The following is a 19,437-nucleotide window of genomic DNA, read 5'->3' as shown; positions in this document are numbered from 1 at the left end:
AGTTGCACAACCGACACCACATAGAGGCCAGAATGGGCTGACCCCTCCCCTTGGAGTATTTCATTATCCAAGGAAAAATATAACATGTACAAGCTTTGAGAGCCTTACTCTCCCCATGGGAGATGCCGGATTATCCAAATACAATCATAAACCTGTCCTTCATCCAATATGGCTATCCAACATGTCCTTCCATAGGCGCACAAACATGTATAACAGCCCACATGGCTCTTCCATACGCGCATAAACTTGTATGACAGCCCATATGGTTCTTCCACGAGCACATAAACCTGTAAACCAGCCCATGTGGCTCATTCATGAGCTCATAAACCTGTAAACCAACACATGTGGCTCATCCATGAGCAGTATAACAACCTGTGTTTCGCATCCATGAGCGCCAAAACCTGAAAAACAGCCTGTATATTGCATAAAACCAGAAATTTCAGTAAGCTTTAGGACTGTTTTGCTGAAATTCAGCCATTTGGGGCATGCAAGATGGTGTATAGTCCAAGCTGGATATGGCTATGGTGGGCTTACAAATGAAGAGAAATGGTGAAAAATCAGAGTTTTCAGCCTCCAAAAACCTGCTTGAAGCTCAAACTCACCCAAGAGATAACTCTCTCATATTCAAATATGCAAGAAAATGATACAATGCCATGTGTAGAGCTGAATTGACAAGTGTGAGGACACTTGTCTCACTTTTATCCTCAAATCTACCACATGTCCCAAATCCAAGGCCACAAATTCCACAATTTTCAGCTCTAAAAATATCCCAAATGATGAAACCGTTTGGAGTGCTTGGACCGTGCTACGAACACTTGGTCCTTTGTACTCGATAATCCCCCATTCCCAAAGCTTGTACATTCTTGATCTTTTGGGCATCCAAAGGCCTTCCACACACATGAATTCTAGAGATGCCCAAAATGGTGACACCACGACAAAGGGTTGGCTCTTCGACACCCTTGTCACACCAGCCTTGATATATAGAGCACCTTTCTAGGGACCAGATCTATCAGAGCAAGATTGGCAGCATGTGGAGAGGCCCCAGGTCATGATGTTCTCTCGCATGATTCACTGCAAACCACCGGTCCCACATGCGATCATTCACGTAGAGTTTGCAGCAGCCCTGTTGTTGGTGGTGGGCACACTTTTCAAACAGACACCTACCTCCACTGCATGAGCACGATGAGTCCCCACAGATACCTTAGGCTTGCCCTGGAGTCCTCACGACCGGAGGGTGACACTGGAGCATGGTATGCCCGAGTTTCCACGTGGTTTTCAAGACACGTGCTCCAAATGGACCACCTTCCTCCTCTTCAGTACAGTTTGGACTCAACTTTCCTCCGGATCTCCCATGGGGACGTCAACAGGATTATCCGGTTCGACCTCCTTAGCCTCCAAATACACAGCACATGGATTGCACCTTCGGAGCTCCCACCGAAGATGCACTTCTACAATTTCCTCAAGCTCACAGTAGATGGCTTCATCCAACAGCCAGGCTACCTGGGTATTCACATGTCACATGCCATGCGGATCGCGATTGGCCAGCTATGGGCATAGTCACCAAAAACGAGAAACGGGAAAGGAAATGGGGAAATTAGTTTTTAGGGGTGGAAACGGTCATTTCCTATGACAGTATCACTTGGGAAATGAAAAACGGCCATGGAAACGGATGAGGTCCTTAAACGGAAAATCGCGTTTCTAGGGATTGAAACGGCCGTTTCCTGTGACATTGGCTACGCATATCCTCTCACCACCTACAGGTGGAGACAGGATAGGCAAAGTACGTATTCAGAGATGGAGAGCTCATACAAAGACCTCAAGAGGAGAGGATTTGCAGATTATGCCACGCAAGGGTCGAGAAATATGAGCACTATACCTATCAGTGCCCAGTGTACTATGAGATCTGTGGGAGGTACCACTGTCTCTTCTGTGAGGGTTTTGGCCCATTATCCAGAATCATGGACTTCCCACACCAATGCTTTCGGAGACTCTTCCTACTGGAGCTCTGCAAAGACAGAGGTACGCTCCTAAGAGAGTGTTGGCCACATTCACCACCCCTCCTTCCTCGCCAGCCGACCATCACCAGTTTCTTTTGGGCCCACGAAGAGGATACCGGTATAGTGGACCCCATGGATCCACCACAAGATACCTCAGCTCTCCCCCATCCTCGATGAGTCACTACCGACCAAACTTGCGCACTTTGACGTACCCGACGTCCCTAGCCCACGGGATGCCAACCACGATCCTCCCATCACCTTGAGATCCAAGACATGCTCCACCACCACCACACCACCTTCTCAAGTACCGTGACAGAAGAGGATCTCTCAGCCATACTCAATAGCCCCATGCTCGAAATACTTGGGAGATGTGTACCCTCTACTGAAGGATAATGTGCCCCTGATGCTTCATCTTCTTAGGCACTCCATGATGAGATTCTTTTGTAGTAGTGCTTATATAAACCATGTACTCCCACATGGTGATCATTGTGTCAGCCTCTACTTTCCAAGAGTTATATTCGTTGTACTTGATTTGTTTTCCTTTTCCATGAGAGACATACCATGGATAGCATTGTATAAAATTGGTATAATAGACCCATAGGGACACTGGCCGCATGTGCTTTAGGCAAGGAAAGAGGGGAAATGGGTGGTATACAGAGATGGCCGAGTCATCATTACGGATAGGAGGCCCACCTGACAGTGCGCGGCATATGAGACCTTGCAATTCACGGTGTGGAATTGCAATGGAGCCCTTAGAACAGATGCAGGCTATGTATATGGAGACCCATCAGTGCACAAACAAGAGGCCTCCTAACGTGCAGGACTATAGATGGGAATCAGTGTTCCACCCTTAGCCATGAAGGGTCGGAGGTACCAGAGGATCTATAGGAGTGGAAGTACTTTTCAAGGAGGAGCTTCGTGACAAAATACATGTGCTACATAGAGATGCAGATGTGAGGTACACGCGGGTCCAAGTATGCACAGAGGGGCTCCGCGCGCTATATGTGGCGGTATGCTACTTTCTCCCACCCAACTCCATGTTTGCACCATCAGGAGAGTCGCCATATATGCCACTATATCATGATATCATGAGGTTTGCCAACATGGGAGACATACTTCTATTGGGAGACTTTAATGCACGTACAGGCAGAGAGCAGACAAAGTTGTATGATACTCATGAGGCTATGTACCGGGAGATCACGGCAGAGGATGTAGCGTTGCAGAGATCAGCACATGATGAGGGGGAGATTACAGATTATGGCACGCATTCTCTCACACTCGGGAGTGCACATGGGTTGGTCATATACAATGGCCTATCGAGATGGCAGGGATCAGATGCTCTCACATGCTGGAACTCTAAAGGGGGAGCAAGCACAGTGGACTACTTGACGGGATCTCCTTCATTGATACCAAATGTGCGGGATTTCACGATTTCCACTTGGCCCATTGGCATAGCAGCCGATCATGCATACCTGAGCTTCACACTAGTAGGTAGATCCCAGAGAGTTGGGCCAGCCATTCATCTACCTAGGTACCCGAGATATCAGTTTACTACCGAGCTGCAGTATCTAATGGCTTGTTTGCTTTAGACCCACACAACCCTCTGGATGAGATTACAAGAGGATTGGCAAGCGTACTACATGCATCCGCCTCATATGTGTTTCCCTGCACTATGATCCCTTCCACCCCCCCGCCCCACAGAAGAGTTGGTATGATGATGAGTGTCGTGAGACATGGGCACAGCTACAACATGAGATTGCCATTGGGACTCACACACATAGACAAGCCAGGATGATCTTTCGGCACCTTGTGCGGACGAAGAAACGAGCCTACCTGACTAAGTGATCTACCAACTCTTCCCGGGGAAGGTCAGCAAGAGGGCATGGAAAATGTTTCAGGAGAACCAGCCTGGTACTCCAATTACTGCACCTGAGGCATGGCATGCTTATGCTAGAGAGCTATATGATGCACCAGGACAGCCCCCACCCCCCCTTCACTGGGAGCAGAGAGACCCTCTTGGCGGACAGGAGACCGAGCCATGATGTACCTAGACAGAGAATCCTGACAAATTTCTTCAGCACCAGCACCAGCATCGGGACACCAAGACATCAGGAAACCAGCCATGCTCCCAAGGAGTCACCATTGATAGAGCAGTCGTCTTATGTTGTGCTTGTCGGCCATGCCCACCAGCATCCCAACCACGCCATCCTCACCATCGCCAAATCAAAGCCATTATTGCTTGACATCGGAGGCGCCTACCTCACTTCTACGACCTCTCCATTCTAGACAGCCCCATGGCGGTGATATTTGAATTGAGGAGAGGGCAACACTTCGACTGATCAACACACATGGATCTACTTGATATACATTTTCCAGTATTTTCTACTCAGTGTCATCTAGGAGTCTTACTTATAGTTCTTATAAAAAAAGATAGTTAGTTTATTGTAATTTTCAGTTTCATTTGGTTGTTCTCTTTGATGAGACATAAACTTTAGATGTACTCTCAGTTTTGGTCTCATAGGCCATCATGGCCTCTTAGAGACGTTAATGAGGGGGCAGCTGCAGGAAGCGTCAATGAGGCGGCGCACGCAAGAACTGCTAACGAATAGGCTGGGCTGGGCGGCGGTGGAGCCCTCGGCACCAATGCTGCTTGAGCTAGTGGCTGAATCGGGTGGTGAAACGACAGGCGGGCAGAGCACAGGCGGCAGGGAGTGGAGACGGAAATCTACAGGCAATGGACGGACAGCCAGGCAGTCAACGGAAGCTGCAAAGTCGAGGGAAGTGCAGCCGGCGATGGAACTCCGCAAACAGGCGTGCAGAAGGGGGAACCCTGCTTTGATACCACTGTTAGGTTAGACAGAGAAGTACAACAACAAACACACTCAAAAGAGAGATGGTAATTGATGCTCACACAAAGAAGATAGCATACAATGTGTGGAGCTTGGGGGTTGACTCTACAATATCAAATGTGTCCTTTCACACCTAATATCCAAGGGGAAAAACCCAAAGGGAGAAAAGTGCCCTTGGTTAGCCCATGTTCACATGTGGCACTACTCATAGCATATATGCCAATAATCCCAATACAAAGAGCGTCAAGCTCTCACATCACCCTAAAATATCCCGCATAGGGCATTGCATCATGGTACCCAATGTAGTAAAGCTCAACCGGCGGGGCCACGGGGTCGGGGGCATCGAGCTCTACATAGCTCGATGGCTCTGTCTAGTGTCACTTCTCTCCGCTGAGCTCCTGCATCAACTTGGAGGTTGAGTGTAGTGGGTGGATCTCCTCTCGGGGCTCTAGAGTCTAGAGGAAGTCACTGAGAGCTCTGTGTGCTGGTCCTCAAGCGGGTGCAGCTGGTCTGGGCCGCAATAAGGACTTCCTATGTCTGCGGAGCTCAAGAAGGAAAAGCCCTAGGCATCTTTGGTCTGGGAAATCCATGATCCTGCAAATTGGTCCATTCCTCTCAGAAGAGGTAGTGGAATCTCCCCCTAGTCTCATAGTATACCGGGCAATGGCATATATAGTGGGCTCTGTCTCAGCCTCTATATGACAAAGCTAGCATATCCTATCCTCTGGTGCAACTGCCCCCGGCCCATATCTGGCTATCTCCACTCTCAACTGATGGGATGAGGTGCCGATCTGTCCAATCGCACATCGCACCCCAAATGATAGATGTGTTTCCATGTAGTGCAGGCGTATGATGAAAGTGTCCTCTGTCAACAAGCGAAGAAGATGATCTTTGTAGAAGGCCATCTTCATCCCCAGGGGCTGAACTGCGGGTGAACGCGAGGTCCTTTGAGTATCCAGTCTCACAATGTCATTCCTGATGACCCTGTTCAGCACTGTGCGATTGAGAGCAAAGGAGGGGACCTCTTTGTTGTACTGAAACGGGGGAGTGCCCCCATCTGCATGCCAAGTATACCGAACCAACTACTCACTTGTGCAACACTGCATGTCTCCATCTAGTGCCAGCTGTTTCAAGGATTCTAGGGCGAGCCGGGGGTATCTATCCAGTGGGATCTTCCATGATGATATGCAGAGGTTTTGCCCAAAGCTGCACGCTACAAGATATTCGTCATACCCAGTATAGACCACCTCTGCAGAGGATTGATACTACTTGGGAGCGCATTACCAGTATCACAGCTTGGCACATTTGGAGGGCCAGATGCACAAAAGCTACTGAGGGCACTCAGATATACGACACTGTCTGTATTTGTACTATATGGGGAGATATTATTCACCTCTTTTGGCCACATGGGCTCGTATAAAGGGACCTTCCAGATTTACGCATGCAAAGCGCACTGTTTTCATGAGGGAGTGGGATCAAGGGATCTTTTTCTCCAACGACCCCCACAAGACTCTCTTAGCACCTTTGTGTCCCATATTGGTTGAGATTACCCTACATTTTGGGATGAGGTTTTGTTTTGTTTCGGCTTCCAGCCACGATTTTGTAAGGTTTATTTATACTTAATAGAAGTCTCCTTTTTGCAACCAACAACCAAAAAAAAAAAAAAACTACCTCCCGTCCTTCGCACAATAGGAATGGCTCCATAACGCATTGCAATCAACTGTGTTAGTCCACATGGTTCAAACATTGATGGTATCAGTATGAAATCAGCCCCTGCATATATCTGTCCCCATAGCCATTGATAAAAATATAATGGGTTAGCATGGCCATTAATGGTAATGAAACTTTCAACTAGTTTAGGTTTAAGCTGCACTGACTTCTCTACTATCTTCAGTGTTATAAATCCTTATGAGAAGCTTACCAAGTGAGATAAAGGTTCGTCGTAGTGTAAGCACAGTCTTGCCATTTCACCTCGAGAATTATGTAGCTGATTAGCCAAGTTGATGAAGTCATTTTGTATCCGTGGGTCAGGAGCAGAACCAAGTAAAACCACCTGAAATCTACTAGAAAACGTCAAGAAAGAACACATGTCCAGTTTTTTTTAATTAGCTCTCAGTGCTACACTAACCTGCCTACCAAACATGCTGGAAATTTGAAGGTAAAACCTTACAAACAAGTGGTAACTATCCATATTTACCTCCAATTCAGAAATTAAAAAGAGCTTTTTGGATCTAGTTATTGTGACTTGTAAATTTTGGATATCTGAACATGTGAAGATTCATGCACACACCACAGGCACTAGGTCCCAATGTCTCCGCACCCCCTCTCCCCCTTTGCTGAGAATTTTCTATGACAATGAAGCAGAGCTTGGTTGATAACTAAAGCAGATACTTCACTGTGTCTCTACGCACATCAGGCCAAAAACTGAGCAGAAACCGTATCTTTTCCTTCAATTTTGCAGGTACTCTTTTCTGTATTGAGGCTCTAAAGAACTTCACACTTTGCTGCTAGCTTGGACAGGTTCTGGGAACCAGGTAGCTGCTGATTAAGAGATGGAGTGGAGATGAATGGCAAATGAGGCACTCTTACATTGATACCTACACCCCCTCTCCCTCCGAACACCTGGTCAGCTTGTCGTCCAGCTGAACAGAAAAAAAACCATAATTATGAGCCCCCTTCCCCAAAAATGATGTAGAACCTGCTCCATCTGTGTTATCTGCTCTTGTTGTTCCCAATTGTCTTGTCATTCTCACAGGCCCATGCCTTGAGGTACTGCAATCTCATCAGAGGCATGTACCTACATTACCCTAGTGCATTTATGTCTGATTGTGCACTCAATCCCCCCATCCATTTTTACAATAGGCCTCACAATGGCATGTAACCCACCTTACATGCCTTGGAGAGCACCTAACTAGGCATGCCACATGCATCTGAGGCTTGATGAATGTGGCATTTCCTCCTGCTTATTTTGAAATAGGTGGTCAAAATCTTAACTTCACCACTCCATTGATAATTGCATCATCCAAGCTTCACTCTGGTCCATGTTCAACGATTGGATCTAAAACAAGACCAGATCCACCTATGGTCATGACTGTGACAGATACCTTACTTGAAGTGTGTGTTAGGCATTGATATTAGTTAGGTGACATTTTCCCTAGGATTGCAATAAGTGTCACGTATAGACTATGGTTTGCAGTTTATAACAGGACTATGACATACCACGTGTCATGATATCTTTTAATCTGGGTGCTAGTTAGCGCTATACACATATGGCCCCTTTCTTTTATGTAAGTTGTACTTTTATCTTATCAAGAGATATGTGTGGTTGACCTTCACTTGTGCTTCTTCCATTCTTCACCTGCACATTCTCTCACATGAACATAATCCAACATTTGGTATCACAGCACATTCCCCCAGCTTCCAGTAGGCTTATGCAATCACTAATGGCATTTTAGGGTTTATAGCCAAAAAAATCAAAAATTAGGGAATCAGATCGTTTTAGGTTTTTGCCCCATTCTTAGGGTTTTTGCAGTTTAGGTTTTCTGGCATGTTTTGGGTTTTTTGCTATGTTTAAGGATTTTTGTATTTTTAGGGTTACTTCCCTAATAGCACACCTAGATCTGCGCAGGTTTGCGGATGCGGATCTGCGGAGGTTTGCGGATGCGAACGTATGGTTGGGTAGTGAGCTTGCCTACACCCCTTTTATTTGATTTCTCTAATCTTGTTTGTGCCTGTGTTTTAGGTGATCCTTGGGAGGAGTCCCTCAAAGTTGGTGTCAGAGCAAGCCTAATCGCGGAGGTGCGGAACAGCAAGGTTTCCATGTCGTCCTGCCTTTATCAAGGTTGCCTGAGCCACGTATCTCTCAATCACCATATCTGCAGTTTGAATCTGCAAGAAGTAGGTGCTTTTTTAGGTTTTGCTGGTAGGGTAAGGTTCATGTGGATTCTGAGAGAAAGGGGAGAACGGGGAGATTTGTATGCATGCGTGTAGGTGGAATTGTTCCGGGGAAAACCCGTGTTTTTCAACTATAACCCTAAACTTTTCTTCTCTCTTGGTAGCACTACAGTTTAGGACTGTTTTGAACGGAGTATGTGGTCGCTTTGCATGGGCTGTAAGGCTTGCAGCCAGGCATGTGTTTCCCATTCTTAAGCATGGATTATTATATGATAATCTTTGTTTGCTTTTTACCTGCTGACAGCATTACGTGCGGGGGTAGGCTTCGAACCCGCAGTCTTCAGGTCATGAGCATGGAGGCAGCTGTGTGTAGGTTCCGTGAGGGCAGCAGAAGGCTGGGTTATGCTCTAAACTGGGTGCCAACAACAGCCAACAAAAGAGGAAGCAGTTCATGAAGAGCAGACAGCTTTGGAAGAGGCTAAAATAGTCCCTCGTTGATTGGTCCATACTCTGCAGAAGCTCCTCTTCATAGCAAGACATAGGCTACTTCCAGAAATGATAGAGAACATGCCGATGTGGCCTGCATGAGTAATCTTTATGACAAAGATGAGCCATACTCTTATGAGGAGGCTCAAGAGGATGAGCACTGGCAAGAAGCCATGCAACACGAAATCAATGCTATCCAAAAAAATAGCACATGGGATTGGACTTGCCTCATGGCAAGAAGCCAATCAGTACAAAGTGGGTTTATAAAGTGAAGAGAAGTCTGATGATACCATTGACAGTTACAAGGCCAAACTTGTTGCCAAAGGCTATGCCCAGGAAAAGGGCATAGATTATGATGAGACTTTTGCACCTACTTCATGGCTGTCCACTATCACACATGTTGCTTTGGCTACCCATCATGGATGGAGGATGCATCAGTTGGACATTAAGACCTTTCTCAGTGGGGACTTGCAAGAAGAATTTTATGTGAGTCAACCCATTGGTGCCTCGCCAAGAAGGCAAAGTATGTAAGCTTTGGTAGGCTTTTTATGGTCTCAAACATTCTCCCAAACCTTGGTATGAGAAGATACACTCTTATTTGGCCAGCTAGGGTTTCAGAAATAGTCCCTTGAGAGCACCCTCTATGTTAAAGGGTATCATGGGGTTTTTCTTGTGCTCATATTTTATGTGGATGACATGATGCTGGCTGGGAGCAGTGAGGATGCAATTTCACCTTTCAAAGCTGAATTAAAGACCTCATTTGAGATGTCAGATCTGGGACTCTTGCACTACTATTTGGGCATATAGTTTGTGCAAGCACATGATGGCATTATAATGCTTTAATCCAAGTACATACACAAGCTCCTGCATAAGTTTGGCTTTCAGGATTGTAAGGCCTATTTCTAGCCCAATAAAACCAGGGCTTAAATTGAGCATATATGATGCAAGAAAGCCTTGTGACATGAGCATGTACAGCCAAGCAGCTAGCTGTCTCATATATTTGTGCAACATGAGCCTAGATATTCAGTTTGGTGGCCTTACGGTTTGACGGTTTACCTACCCCAACTGGGATCAATTGATCAATGGCTAAGACTTGCCTAGCTATTTATAGCTCACAGACAGCCCTACACATATCCAACTGCTGTCGGCCAGCAGAGGACAAGTACCAACTGTATTTAATGCTGCGACTTCCCGTTAAGGGTGGCTTATGACTGCCCGACCAGTCTTTCAACCATATTGGCTTCTTTGCTTGTTAGAGCCTGCTAGTGCCCTAGAACTACCCTAAAATTGCTGCCAAATCAAGGAATAGCCATAAGATTAGCCATGTCCATGTGTGTGCACGTGACAAACATAGTGCTGATCTCAAATTCAACACAGGGGTTACAGAGACACTCAATGGCATTGCAGGCCTTTTGTGAGCAACAAAGACCAAGGTTATGATCTTCAACACCTCACACTCATTGGTGGCTTCCAAGCTGGGCTTCACATATGCAGGGATCAACTGGACATTGTCTCATCTTATGTATACTTGTTGGGAGTCATCTTTTTTGGACCCGATTTCACTATGCGCCCAACCGTCCAAGCTTGGCTGATGAGAGGGTATGCGGCTTTGGCTCGGTTGGTGCGACAATGCTTCCAAGTTCACTTTAAGCAGCTTAGCAATAAGGGCTGGCTTTTCGATACCCTTGTGACACCCACAGTGATGTATGGGGTCTGCTTTTGGGGGCCAGACCTTGAAGAGGATGACCCGAAGAGGATAGAGAGATTGGAAGTAATGAGATTTTCATGGATGATTCAGATTATGCCCTCACTGCCCAACTCCATTATTCTTGCAGAGTTTGGAGCAGCCCCCTTGGTGGTTTGATGCTCTTTTCCAGACAGTGATAACCGTCTTCCATATCTGCACCTTGGAAAGAGACAAGATCCCTCTGATAGCATTGGATTCGTCTGGGCAACTAGCAGAAATGGGACAGGTCAGGGTTTGCTATTACATGGTTACACAATGGTTCCTACGACATGGGCTTCATATGGATCACCTGCCCCGTTCCACTACAGTTTGAATGCACCACTATTTTTTTTTCTGACAAAAATATCTTTCAATTAGTTAAAGAAAAAAATCCGCAAAGGGCTAAGTACAACCACGACGGGCTAAATACAGCCTCACCTCATATAGGGCGGCAGACAAATGATCAAAGGGAAAGAGATGCTTCTCCTCCGGCTAGCCGCTCTGTGAGGAGAAGGCTATCTCAGAGAAGGGGGGGGGGGGTGCGCGGGGGCGGGGGCGGGGACAACCATACAAGTGGTCTAGGTGGTCTGTAATGCCAAATGGGGTCCTCGCCTCTATCTGTGAGGAAAGGGCCATGCCTCCAAAGTCTCAAGAAGGCTTCCCGCCGCTTCCGCATGCGGTCAGAACCTCCCTACAGCTTCCCCCACTTACCGTGGACAGAGTGAATGATATCGAGCCATATGCTCCTTGATGGTCTCAGCCGACGGAGTGTGGGTACCCTTGATGGCCTCGCCACATCTAGCACGCCAGATGTGCCAGGCTGCTATGCTACTCCAAATCACCCATCGCTGGCATGAGCCTGGTCGCCAGACACCTGCCGGTGGGGTTGTGACTGGTACTACTACAATACGATGGTCAGAGACCTAAAGGGCAAGTCCTCTCCCATCTTCCTCGTAAGTCATGACCACTCTAGCCTCAGTGGCCCAAGCAACAGCATCCCAAGTGATGATCTGGGTGGATGTCCTGTCCATAGCGAAGATGCGGCGAATCCGCTGCCAAATCAGCTTATAGCTATGATTGTTGTATGTTTTTCTCATACTTAAAAGAAGTCTCTTTCTGGAAAAAAAAATGTTGAGCCTTCGGGCAATCCCAAAGGCAACGTCGTTACTCCTAGGGTGGTTGCACCTCGGGCAAGCTGCTGACCGACCACCGAATGCCAGCCAAATACCAACCGCCAAACTCCTGTGTGCCGTCAGGCAAAGGAAGAGAGTGATCTTCCTCGGCCGAAAGCTGTCCCAAAGCCTCTTCCAGAAATCTGAAAGGAAGCGCTGTGATAGGCCCTTAGACTGCCAGTGCGCTGCTACTGCCAGTGCGCTGCTGCTGCCGGTGTGGCATCTATCTCTGGCATCTGGATCCTGCGGCGGCCAAGCCGCACTGTATATGCAAAGAAAGGGGCATCCAGAGTCTCCACCCGATCTGTGGGATCATGGCAAGTCCACTCTCCAGGGTCCCACTGCAACCGCGTGAAAGGTACCCTCCCAAATCCATAACCGCCAAAGTCCCTCCCTAGTCACCTTGGACGGTGCTGCATCTATGTGCCACGTCCGTGCCCAAAAACCAATCACCCTCACCCTCTGCAAGGTGCAGCCTCTCAAATCGTCCATGGGGTGCTCTGATCTCTCTAATTTGCCATGTAATCCAATAGAAAAAGTGAGCAGACCATTGTCCTCATCTGCTCAATGGACCGCCACCAGGATATCGTGTCTAGTTAACGTACCTAGCCACACGAGGGGGGTCGGGTCTGGAAAAGGAGTCAGTCACTCCTAAGGAATAGCTGAGCCGATGTCGATGCTAAGCCTGTTTCTACCCCGGATAGCTGTAAGAACTCTCTCCTGCTCCTTCTGAGGTAACTGCCTGTGTGCAATCCTCTCCAAGAGACCTGGCTGCTCCCATGCTCAAGGCACCCCAGGACACGTGCGGTCAGGCCCCTGGCATGTGGCCACTAGGTAAACGGATCAAGGGGTTCCAGATCAAAGGCTACCAAAGCTACTCCTCTGAGGCCACTGGAAAAATCTGTCTCAAGGCTGGCCTGAGATTATCCCAAGTACGAAGTAGACTAGCTGCGAATCTATCCCCAAAGGCAGGACTAAAACCACGCCGCACAGCTCGCATCTTTGTGAAAATCCATCTAGTGCTCCACGGCCAAGGGCCTCCAAGGCTCGGAGTGGGGGCTGAAATCCGGGCCAAGAGGAAATCCTTCCAAGGCTCACCACCGGGTAGGAGTCCTTTGACAATCAACTTGCCCACTAGGGCACGACTCTGTATAGCTCGATCGATGAGGCCAAGGCCCCCTCTACTACCTCGTTGAGTGATCAGCCTCCATGCCACCTTGGCCCTGGCTAGCCTCCCATCACTTCCGGCCCACAAGAAGTTCCGGATCAAACGTTGTACCTGGCCAATACAAGCCCAAGAAAAGTCCCAACACGAGGTGATGTACCACATGATGGCAAGCAGTACCTAGTTCGCCACCACCACTCTGCTTGCTAGGGATAGCCTTGCCGAGCTCCACTATAAAAGCTTCTTCCGAATACTCAGAAGATGCAGAGCGAGCTGCTGCTCAAGAGAGATATCAATGCCAACCTTGCAACTGAGGTATCGAATTGGAGTGCCCCACAGGATCCACTAGAAAGCCTCAACTGACTGCCAAGTCGGGGTGGGTGCTGAGCCTACCCAAAAACCACACGACTTATGCCAGTTGATCTGTCCTCCTGATGCAAGGCAGAAAATCTCTATCGCCTCCACGAATCTCTAGTGATTCCCAACATCTCTAGCAAGGAAGACTGCTATGCCGTCTGCAAACTCTAAGTGAAGCAGCTCCTCCTGCGTGCGGAGGGGAAGGCGCAACCCCTGAAGTCCGGTCTCTTGGGCAGAGAGAAAACTACTCATGGCCTCGACGAGAAATAGAAAGAGGTACGGTGCTAGAGGATAGCCCTCTCGAACCGAACAGGAAAGGCGGAATCTATCGCCTTGGGCTCCTAAATGAGAACGTGGCTGTAAGATGCTGAATAAAGTCCTGAGACTCCACAAATCCACTCCATGGGGAATCTCTTCCGGCTCATAGTGTCCTCCAGAATGCTACAATCCACCCTATAATAAGCTTTCTGAAAGTCTAGGAGTAGCACAATGAAGTCCTGATGTCGCATCCTAGCCGAAGTTGTCACCTCCCAAAAGGTAAAGATGTTGTCCAGAATGCTCCAATCTTGAACAAAACCATTCTGAGTGTCATGGATCAAGTCTGGGAGAGAAGGCTAAGTCGCCTGTTGATGGCCTTGGCCAAAATCTTATAGGCCGTCCCTAGAAGGGTGATGGATCTCCACTGCCGGATCTCCAATCGATCACTGTTGGAGATGCAATCCACACTTCTAGAGAGAACCAGCTCACATGGTGAGACTGGGTTTGAATCTTGGCAAGTTGAGGTTTCTACAAATTGGATTACCGGAGGTCACCTAGCACCTTAAGGTTTTGGGGTCTGGATGGCTAGACCAACTTGTGGAACACCTCAGTTAAGCGCACTTGCACAGGAACACAACTGGGCTGGGTGACCTCCCGGGAAGTGGGAGGATCCATGTTTCCAACAGGGTATCAGAGCCCAGGTTATGATGTTGGAAGCTAAGACCGCAACCAAAGTGTGGCTTGAGGGGGGGTGTTGGAGATGCAATCCACACTTCTAGAGAGAACCAGCTCACGCGGTGAGACTCGGTTTGAATCTTGGCGAGTTCAGGTTTCTACAAATTGGATTACCAGAGATCACCTAACACCTTAAGGTTTTGGGGTCTGGATGGCTAGACCAATTTGTAGAACACCTCAGTTAAGCACGCTTGCGCTTGCGCAAGAACACAACTGGGATGGGTGACCTCCCAGGAAGTGGGAGGATCCATGTTTCCAACAATCACCATCCTCCTTGGGAATCAAATGTATCAAGCCCTCTGTAAGCCTCTCTGCGATGGCACCTGTGAGCATAATCTCATTGAAGGAAGTGCGAAGGTCACCTTCCATGAGGTCCCAATGGTGAAGAAAGAAGGAAACAGGAAGCCTATCCGCCCCCGAGCATTTGCCCTTGGGTAATGCCTTCACCGCCTCCGCCAGCTCCTCTAAAGTGAAAGGGTGTCAATAAGAAAGAACGAAGAGAGGGGGAAACCACCTCTCTCATATGTCTCCGACTCTCTCACGCGCATCCATCACCTGGGGGAATAATGGGACACCACTGAGAAGAGATTGGAAGAAATCCGTGGCGACGGCACATGCAGGGGATCAAAAATAATAGCTCCATCCTGACCACGCAGCCTGCGAATACCGTCTCTCCTCCTTTGTGGGCCGGCTATCTCAAAGAAGTCTCTAGTAACTATGTCACCGGCCTGAGTACAAAATGAAGCCCTGCCATGGTATCTATACTCCACCCTCCTCACCTCAACGGACCGAATCTCCGTGCGGGTGGCAACGATCCGACTCTCAATCCACGGGTTGTCTAGGAAACTCTCCTGAAGATATTGTAAAGAGGCTAGGCCCCTCCTCAGACTCCCCTCCTGCTCTCGAAATCCCTCCAATCTACTATGGGCTGCCTCCTATAAGAAAATACTGATCTCCCCAAGGCCATCATCCAAAGTGCACGCTGTAGAGGCAGAGAATAAGTCCACTCGTGCCCATATATGCTCGATCCGGCTACAGATCTCGGTGTCCTGAACGAGGCTATCTAGAATCCTGGAGCTCACATGTATGTCATGCCTCCATGGGTCCTCTAGGGACAAAATAATTGGGGCATGATCTGAAAATGTAGTGCCTGCCAAGAATACCAACCATGCCTCCACGGCTGCAAGCCCACTCGTCGACATAAAACCTATCCAACCAAGAGACATTGGGGTCAGTGCTCCACCTATCTGATCGAGCGAAGCTACGACTCCCAGGGCTACACCCAAACTCTGGAAGATGCCAAGGGTTCCTGTCCCCTAAGAATTAGTATCATCTCCTCCCATGCAGAGTACTCCGCTCCTGAGATTGTGGCCGTGCCACCTCCAAGTCTGTCCTCTGCTGCCTCTATCATGTTGAAGTCACCGCCCATGCACCAATAATTGGCCTGGGGCAGGGCTTGTCGGACAGTGATCCAAAAGATAGCTCTACCTGCAGTCACATTCGGGGCATAAATGTTGAGAAAGCCAACGCTATCCTCTCCAATCAGAATGGTAACCCACTAAGCACGTCCTGGAACTACGACTCCTGATCCTGTCAGGACGGTAGAAGCTGCTCACTAACAGAGAGACACACTCCTCCCTGCGCCCCTTAAGGGCCGAAGGATGGAGACCAAAAAGTATGACTCCTACCTAGTAGCATCTTCCCGCAGCTGCGGGTATGCCCCTCAGTAAGATGGTGCTCCTAGAGGAAAAGAATATCGATAGATCCCCCCACCACAGGACGCTGCAGTTCTCCTATAAGGATGCCTCGTACCTGAAAGCACTGAGCCCCCCCTAAGCCATGAATGTTCCGTGAGACAATCCTCGTATCGATCTCTGTGTGAGGCGAAACTACCGAAACTGCCCTCCACTCGAAGAGTCTTGGGCCCGGGCTTAGACGGGGAATAGTCACAATCTGTCCTGGTGCCAAGTCGCGCCATATGGACGTGGATCCAACCCTCCATGTACTGCCACTCTGCCCGAGTGCGAGAGTATCCATACTCCATGCTCCATCGATCACAATGGAGATCTCTGTAAGAAGGGGGGAAAGGAACTGCGAGAGAGGTATGCATGAACACAAAAAGCAGCACCTCCCGACTGGAGGTCACCATCTCCCCTCTCTGGTCTTTGTGGGCTGATCCACCAAGCTCCATCCTGGCCAAAGGCCATAGAGGAGTAAGAACGTCGGTGATGCGGAGATCCTGCAGATGATGCGATAGCTCAATTGCCTCATCCTGAATGCTAGCGGCCACCGACTATGGATCCCACTCTGTCTCAGGGGGGCTACGCTCAAGGGGAAAGAGAAGATCATCGCGCCATTCTCTGGCGTAGAGGGTTTGGAGTGGTGGAAGACCACACATACCCAAATAGGGGCTACGGTCTCCTCAAACCAGTCTGTCCCTTCCGTCGGAAGACACCGGAAGAAACTATATCCCTCAAGCTGCCACGAGATGCCTGTGTGTGTGTTGGGGGGGGGGGGGGGGGGGGGGGGGGACTGGAGACTCACATGGGAGAGCCCTCACTGGTGAGGCCGCAATGGTCATCTTCACTGGCTCTGAGAAGCAATGAATCAGGCGACGAACGGTACTCGCCCGCTATCTCCTCTCCGGATAAGGGGCTGCAGGGGGCCGACGGGAATACTCTGGGAGAGGCGGAGGGGGTGGATGGTAGGCACAGAGGAAGAGGAAGGGGCAAATGGAGCGACTACGGGTAGAGTTGGAGGCAAGGGTGGGGGAGGGGGGAGAGGAGGCGAGGGGGCGCAGGGAGGCGAAGAGGCTGGAGAGGGATGCTGCTGAGAGGTATCCATCGGAGAGGAAGGCTACTGGGGAAGGCTCGACGAAGAATCGGCCACCACATCCGCGGCGGGGGGGGGGGGGGTAGCTTTCCGTGAGTGGAGGGGGTCGGCCGTCTGCTGTGATAAGTGCTTGAAACAGTTCTCTAACAGAACCGAATCCTCCTGCATGCTGCCAAAACGGCGCGCACGGCAGCGACACTCAACTCTGGTGCTCAGCCGGCGACCAGAGCGGGGGCCAACCATCTGCCACTCTCTGGCTGATGGGTCATCCATGGTCGGAACTTAGTGCTCCGCAACCTAGGAACCTACTCCTCCCTCGGCCCCCTGGTGAGGATCGGAGCGTGAAGTAGGAGGGGAAACCACCAGGGGCGGTCTCCTAGTCTGGCGCCGAAGGCAAGCTCTAGGGAGATGACCCATTGGCATGGGAGGCCGGAATACTCCACTTGCTGCATAATGGGGTCACCCCGAAGCCTGGAAATAGATATCATGGATGTGGATGTATGGCTGTGGATATGGATGTGGATGTATGGATGTGGATATGTGCAAGAATGAATGTAGATGAATCCGGCCAGGCAACACAGATGCGGAGAGAATGAATCTCGACTGCTCGTGCGAGGGCCGAGGCAGCGGTGGGGAGAGATTCCATCACTCTCCCGACGACACCACCAATCATCGGGAGAAGAGCGAGGCCTAGAAAGCAGACTGTCACGGGAAAGCCTGAACTCCAGCTAATGGGTCAGATGCCGGGTCGAGGCCGCGCTACCACCATGCAAAGAAGGCCTAGGTTGTATGCAGTGCAACGAGGCTCAGCTGCATGACAAGATCAAGCACCGTTGGTGAGTCGACCTCAACTTGGTAGTAGCCGCGCCCCGAAGGATGAATATCTGCGATCTTTGCAGGCGCACCTAGGAGGCTAGCCTAAAGAAGATCTCTGAGTTGGCCACGCGCGAGGCGGCTACTGACAATCTTGCATACTAGAGTGGAGGCCTCTAGGGATGTGACAGTCGTAGCGAGAAGCTGCAAGTCCACCACTAAAAACGAAAGCCAAGTAACGGCGCCCTCAATCAGGGGAGACCGAGTGGCTGCCATGGAGTCCTCCTAGGGGCAAAGACCAAAAGAGGCCGAAACTTGCCGACAGTAAAAAACTGCCCACGAGCTGAGGGCTCTACCGACGACAACCGATAAAGAGGGAGAGGCGATAGGGCAAGAGGCAGGAGCGAAGGGGGGGGGGGGGGGGGGGGGGGGGGGGGGGGGGGAGGGGGAATCACGGACGGGAGCAGCAAGAAAAAAGGAAAAGGGGGAGAGAGGGGGCGGGGCTGGCGAGCTAGGAGGCACAGCCGAAAAGGGGGGGGGGGGGGGAGCCAAACAAAGAGGGGGGAGGGGGAGAAAATGAGCAGCGGGTGCAAACAATGCTAGCAAGCAGGGTGGCGAAGGTGGAAACCGGGGGGGGGGGGGGGGGGGGGGGGGAGCAAGTGGAAGGGGACGAGCAGGGAGGGGAGGAGAAGGCACAACGGGCAGGGGGGCGAGGGCTGGGCACGAGCAGGGGAAAGGGGTGAAGGCGACGGCAAGTGCAGGGGGAGCTCGCAGCTGACGACTCGACTCTCTATTGAGCAAAGATGCACCACTATTACCTCTCACCCGCCAAGACATAAACCCACTTATCCGAGCTGACTTCTTCAAATTGGAGACCAATGTCACATGGCACTTTCCCAAGGGCCTTATCCACTTGATCCAAGTCTTTTTCATTTCAAAAGTATGGTTTTTTGTTAAGAAGTTTCTCTTCTCTCTAATATATTTTTGAATGATAAGTAAATAATCCCATAAGTGTAGCTATTATTGGCTATTGGCAAAAGCTATATAAGTATGGGAGTGGGGTATTGGTGTATTGTATTATTGTGCACATGGGGTCTGTACTTGGACCATGAGTGCTAACCCACTCCGATTAGTCCATTGTGATGCATACGGC

General features: G+C 49.6%; 1 protein-coding gene across 1 annotated transcript in view; it reads right to left on the bottom strand.

The window, feature by feature from the left end:
- The window catches only part of LOC147610750 (starch synthase 3, chloroplastic/amyloplastic-like), a 118,200-nt gene that overhangs the window by 21,353 nt on the left and 77,410 nt on the right, over positions 1 to 19,437 (bottom strand). Inside the window, exons 13-14 of the mRNA XM_086785224.1 lie at positions 6,768 to 6,899; positions 6,518 to 6,629 (exon numbers count right to left, since the gene is read on the bottom strand). Coding sequence (XP_086641350.1) covers positions 6,518 to 6,629; positions 6,768 to 6,899 — 244 coding nt within the window. The remainder of the gene's footprint in view (positions 1 to 6,517; positions 6,630 to 6,767; positions 6,900 to 19,437) is intronic.

The sequence above is a fragment of the Cibotium barometz genome, chromosome 48 (assembly GCF_041138505.1).
Source record: "Cibotium barometz isolate CiBa-2024 chromosome 48, ASM4113850v1, whole genome shotgun sequence".
Lineage (NCBI taxonomy): Eukaryota > Viridiplantae > Streptophyta > Polypodiopsida > Cyatheales > Cibotiaceae > Cibotium > Cibotium barometz.
This window is presented reverse-complemented; position numbering and strand designations above follow the sequence as displayed.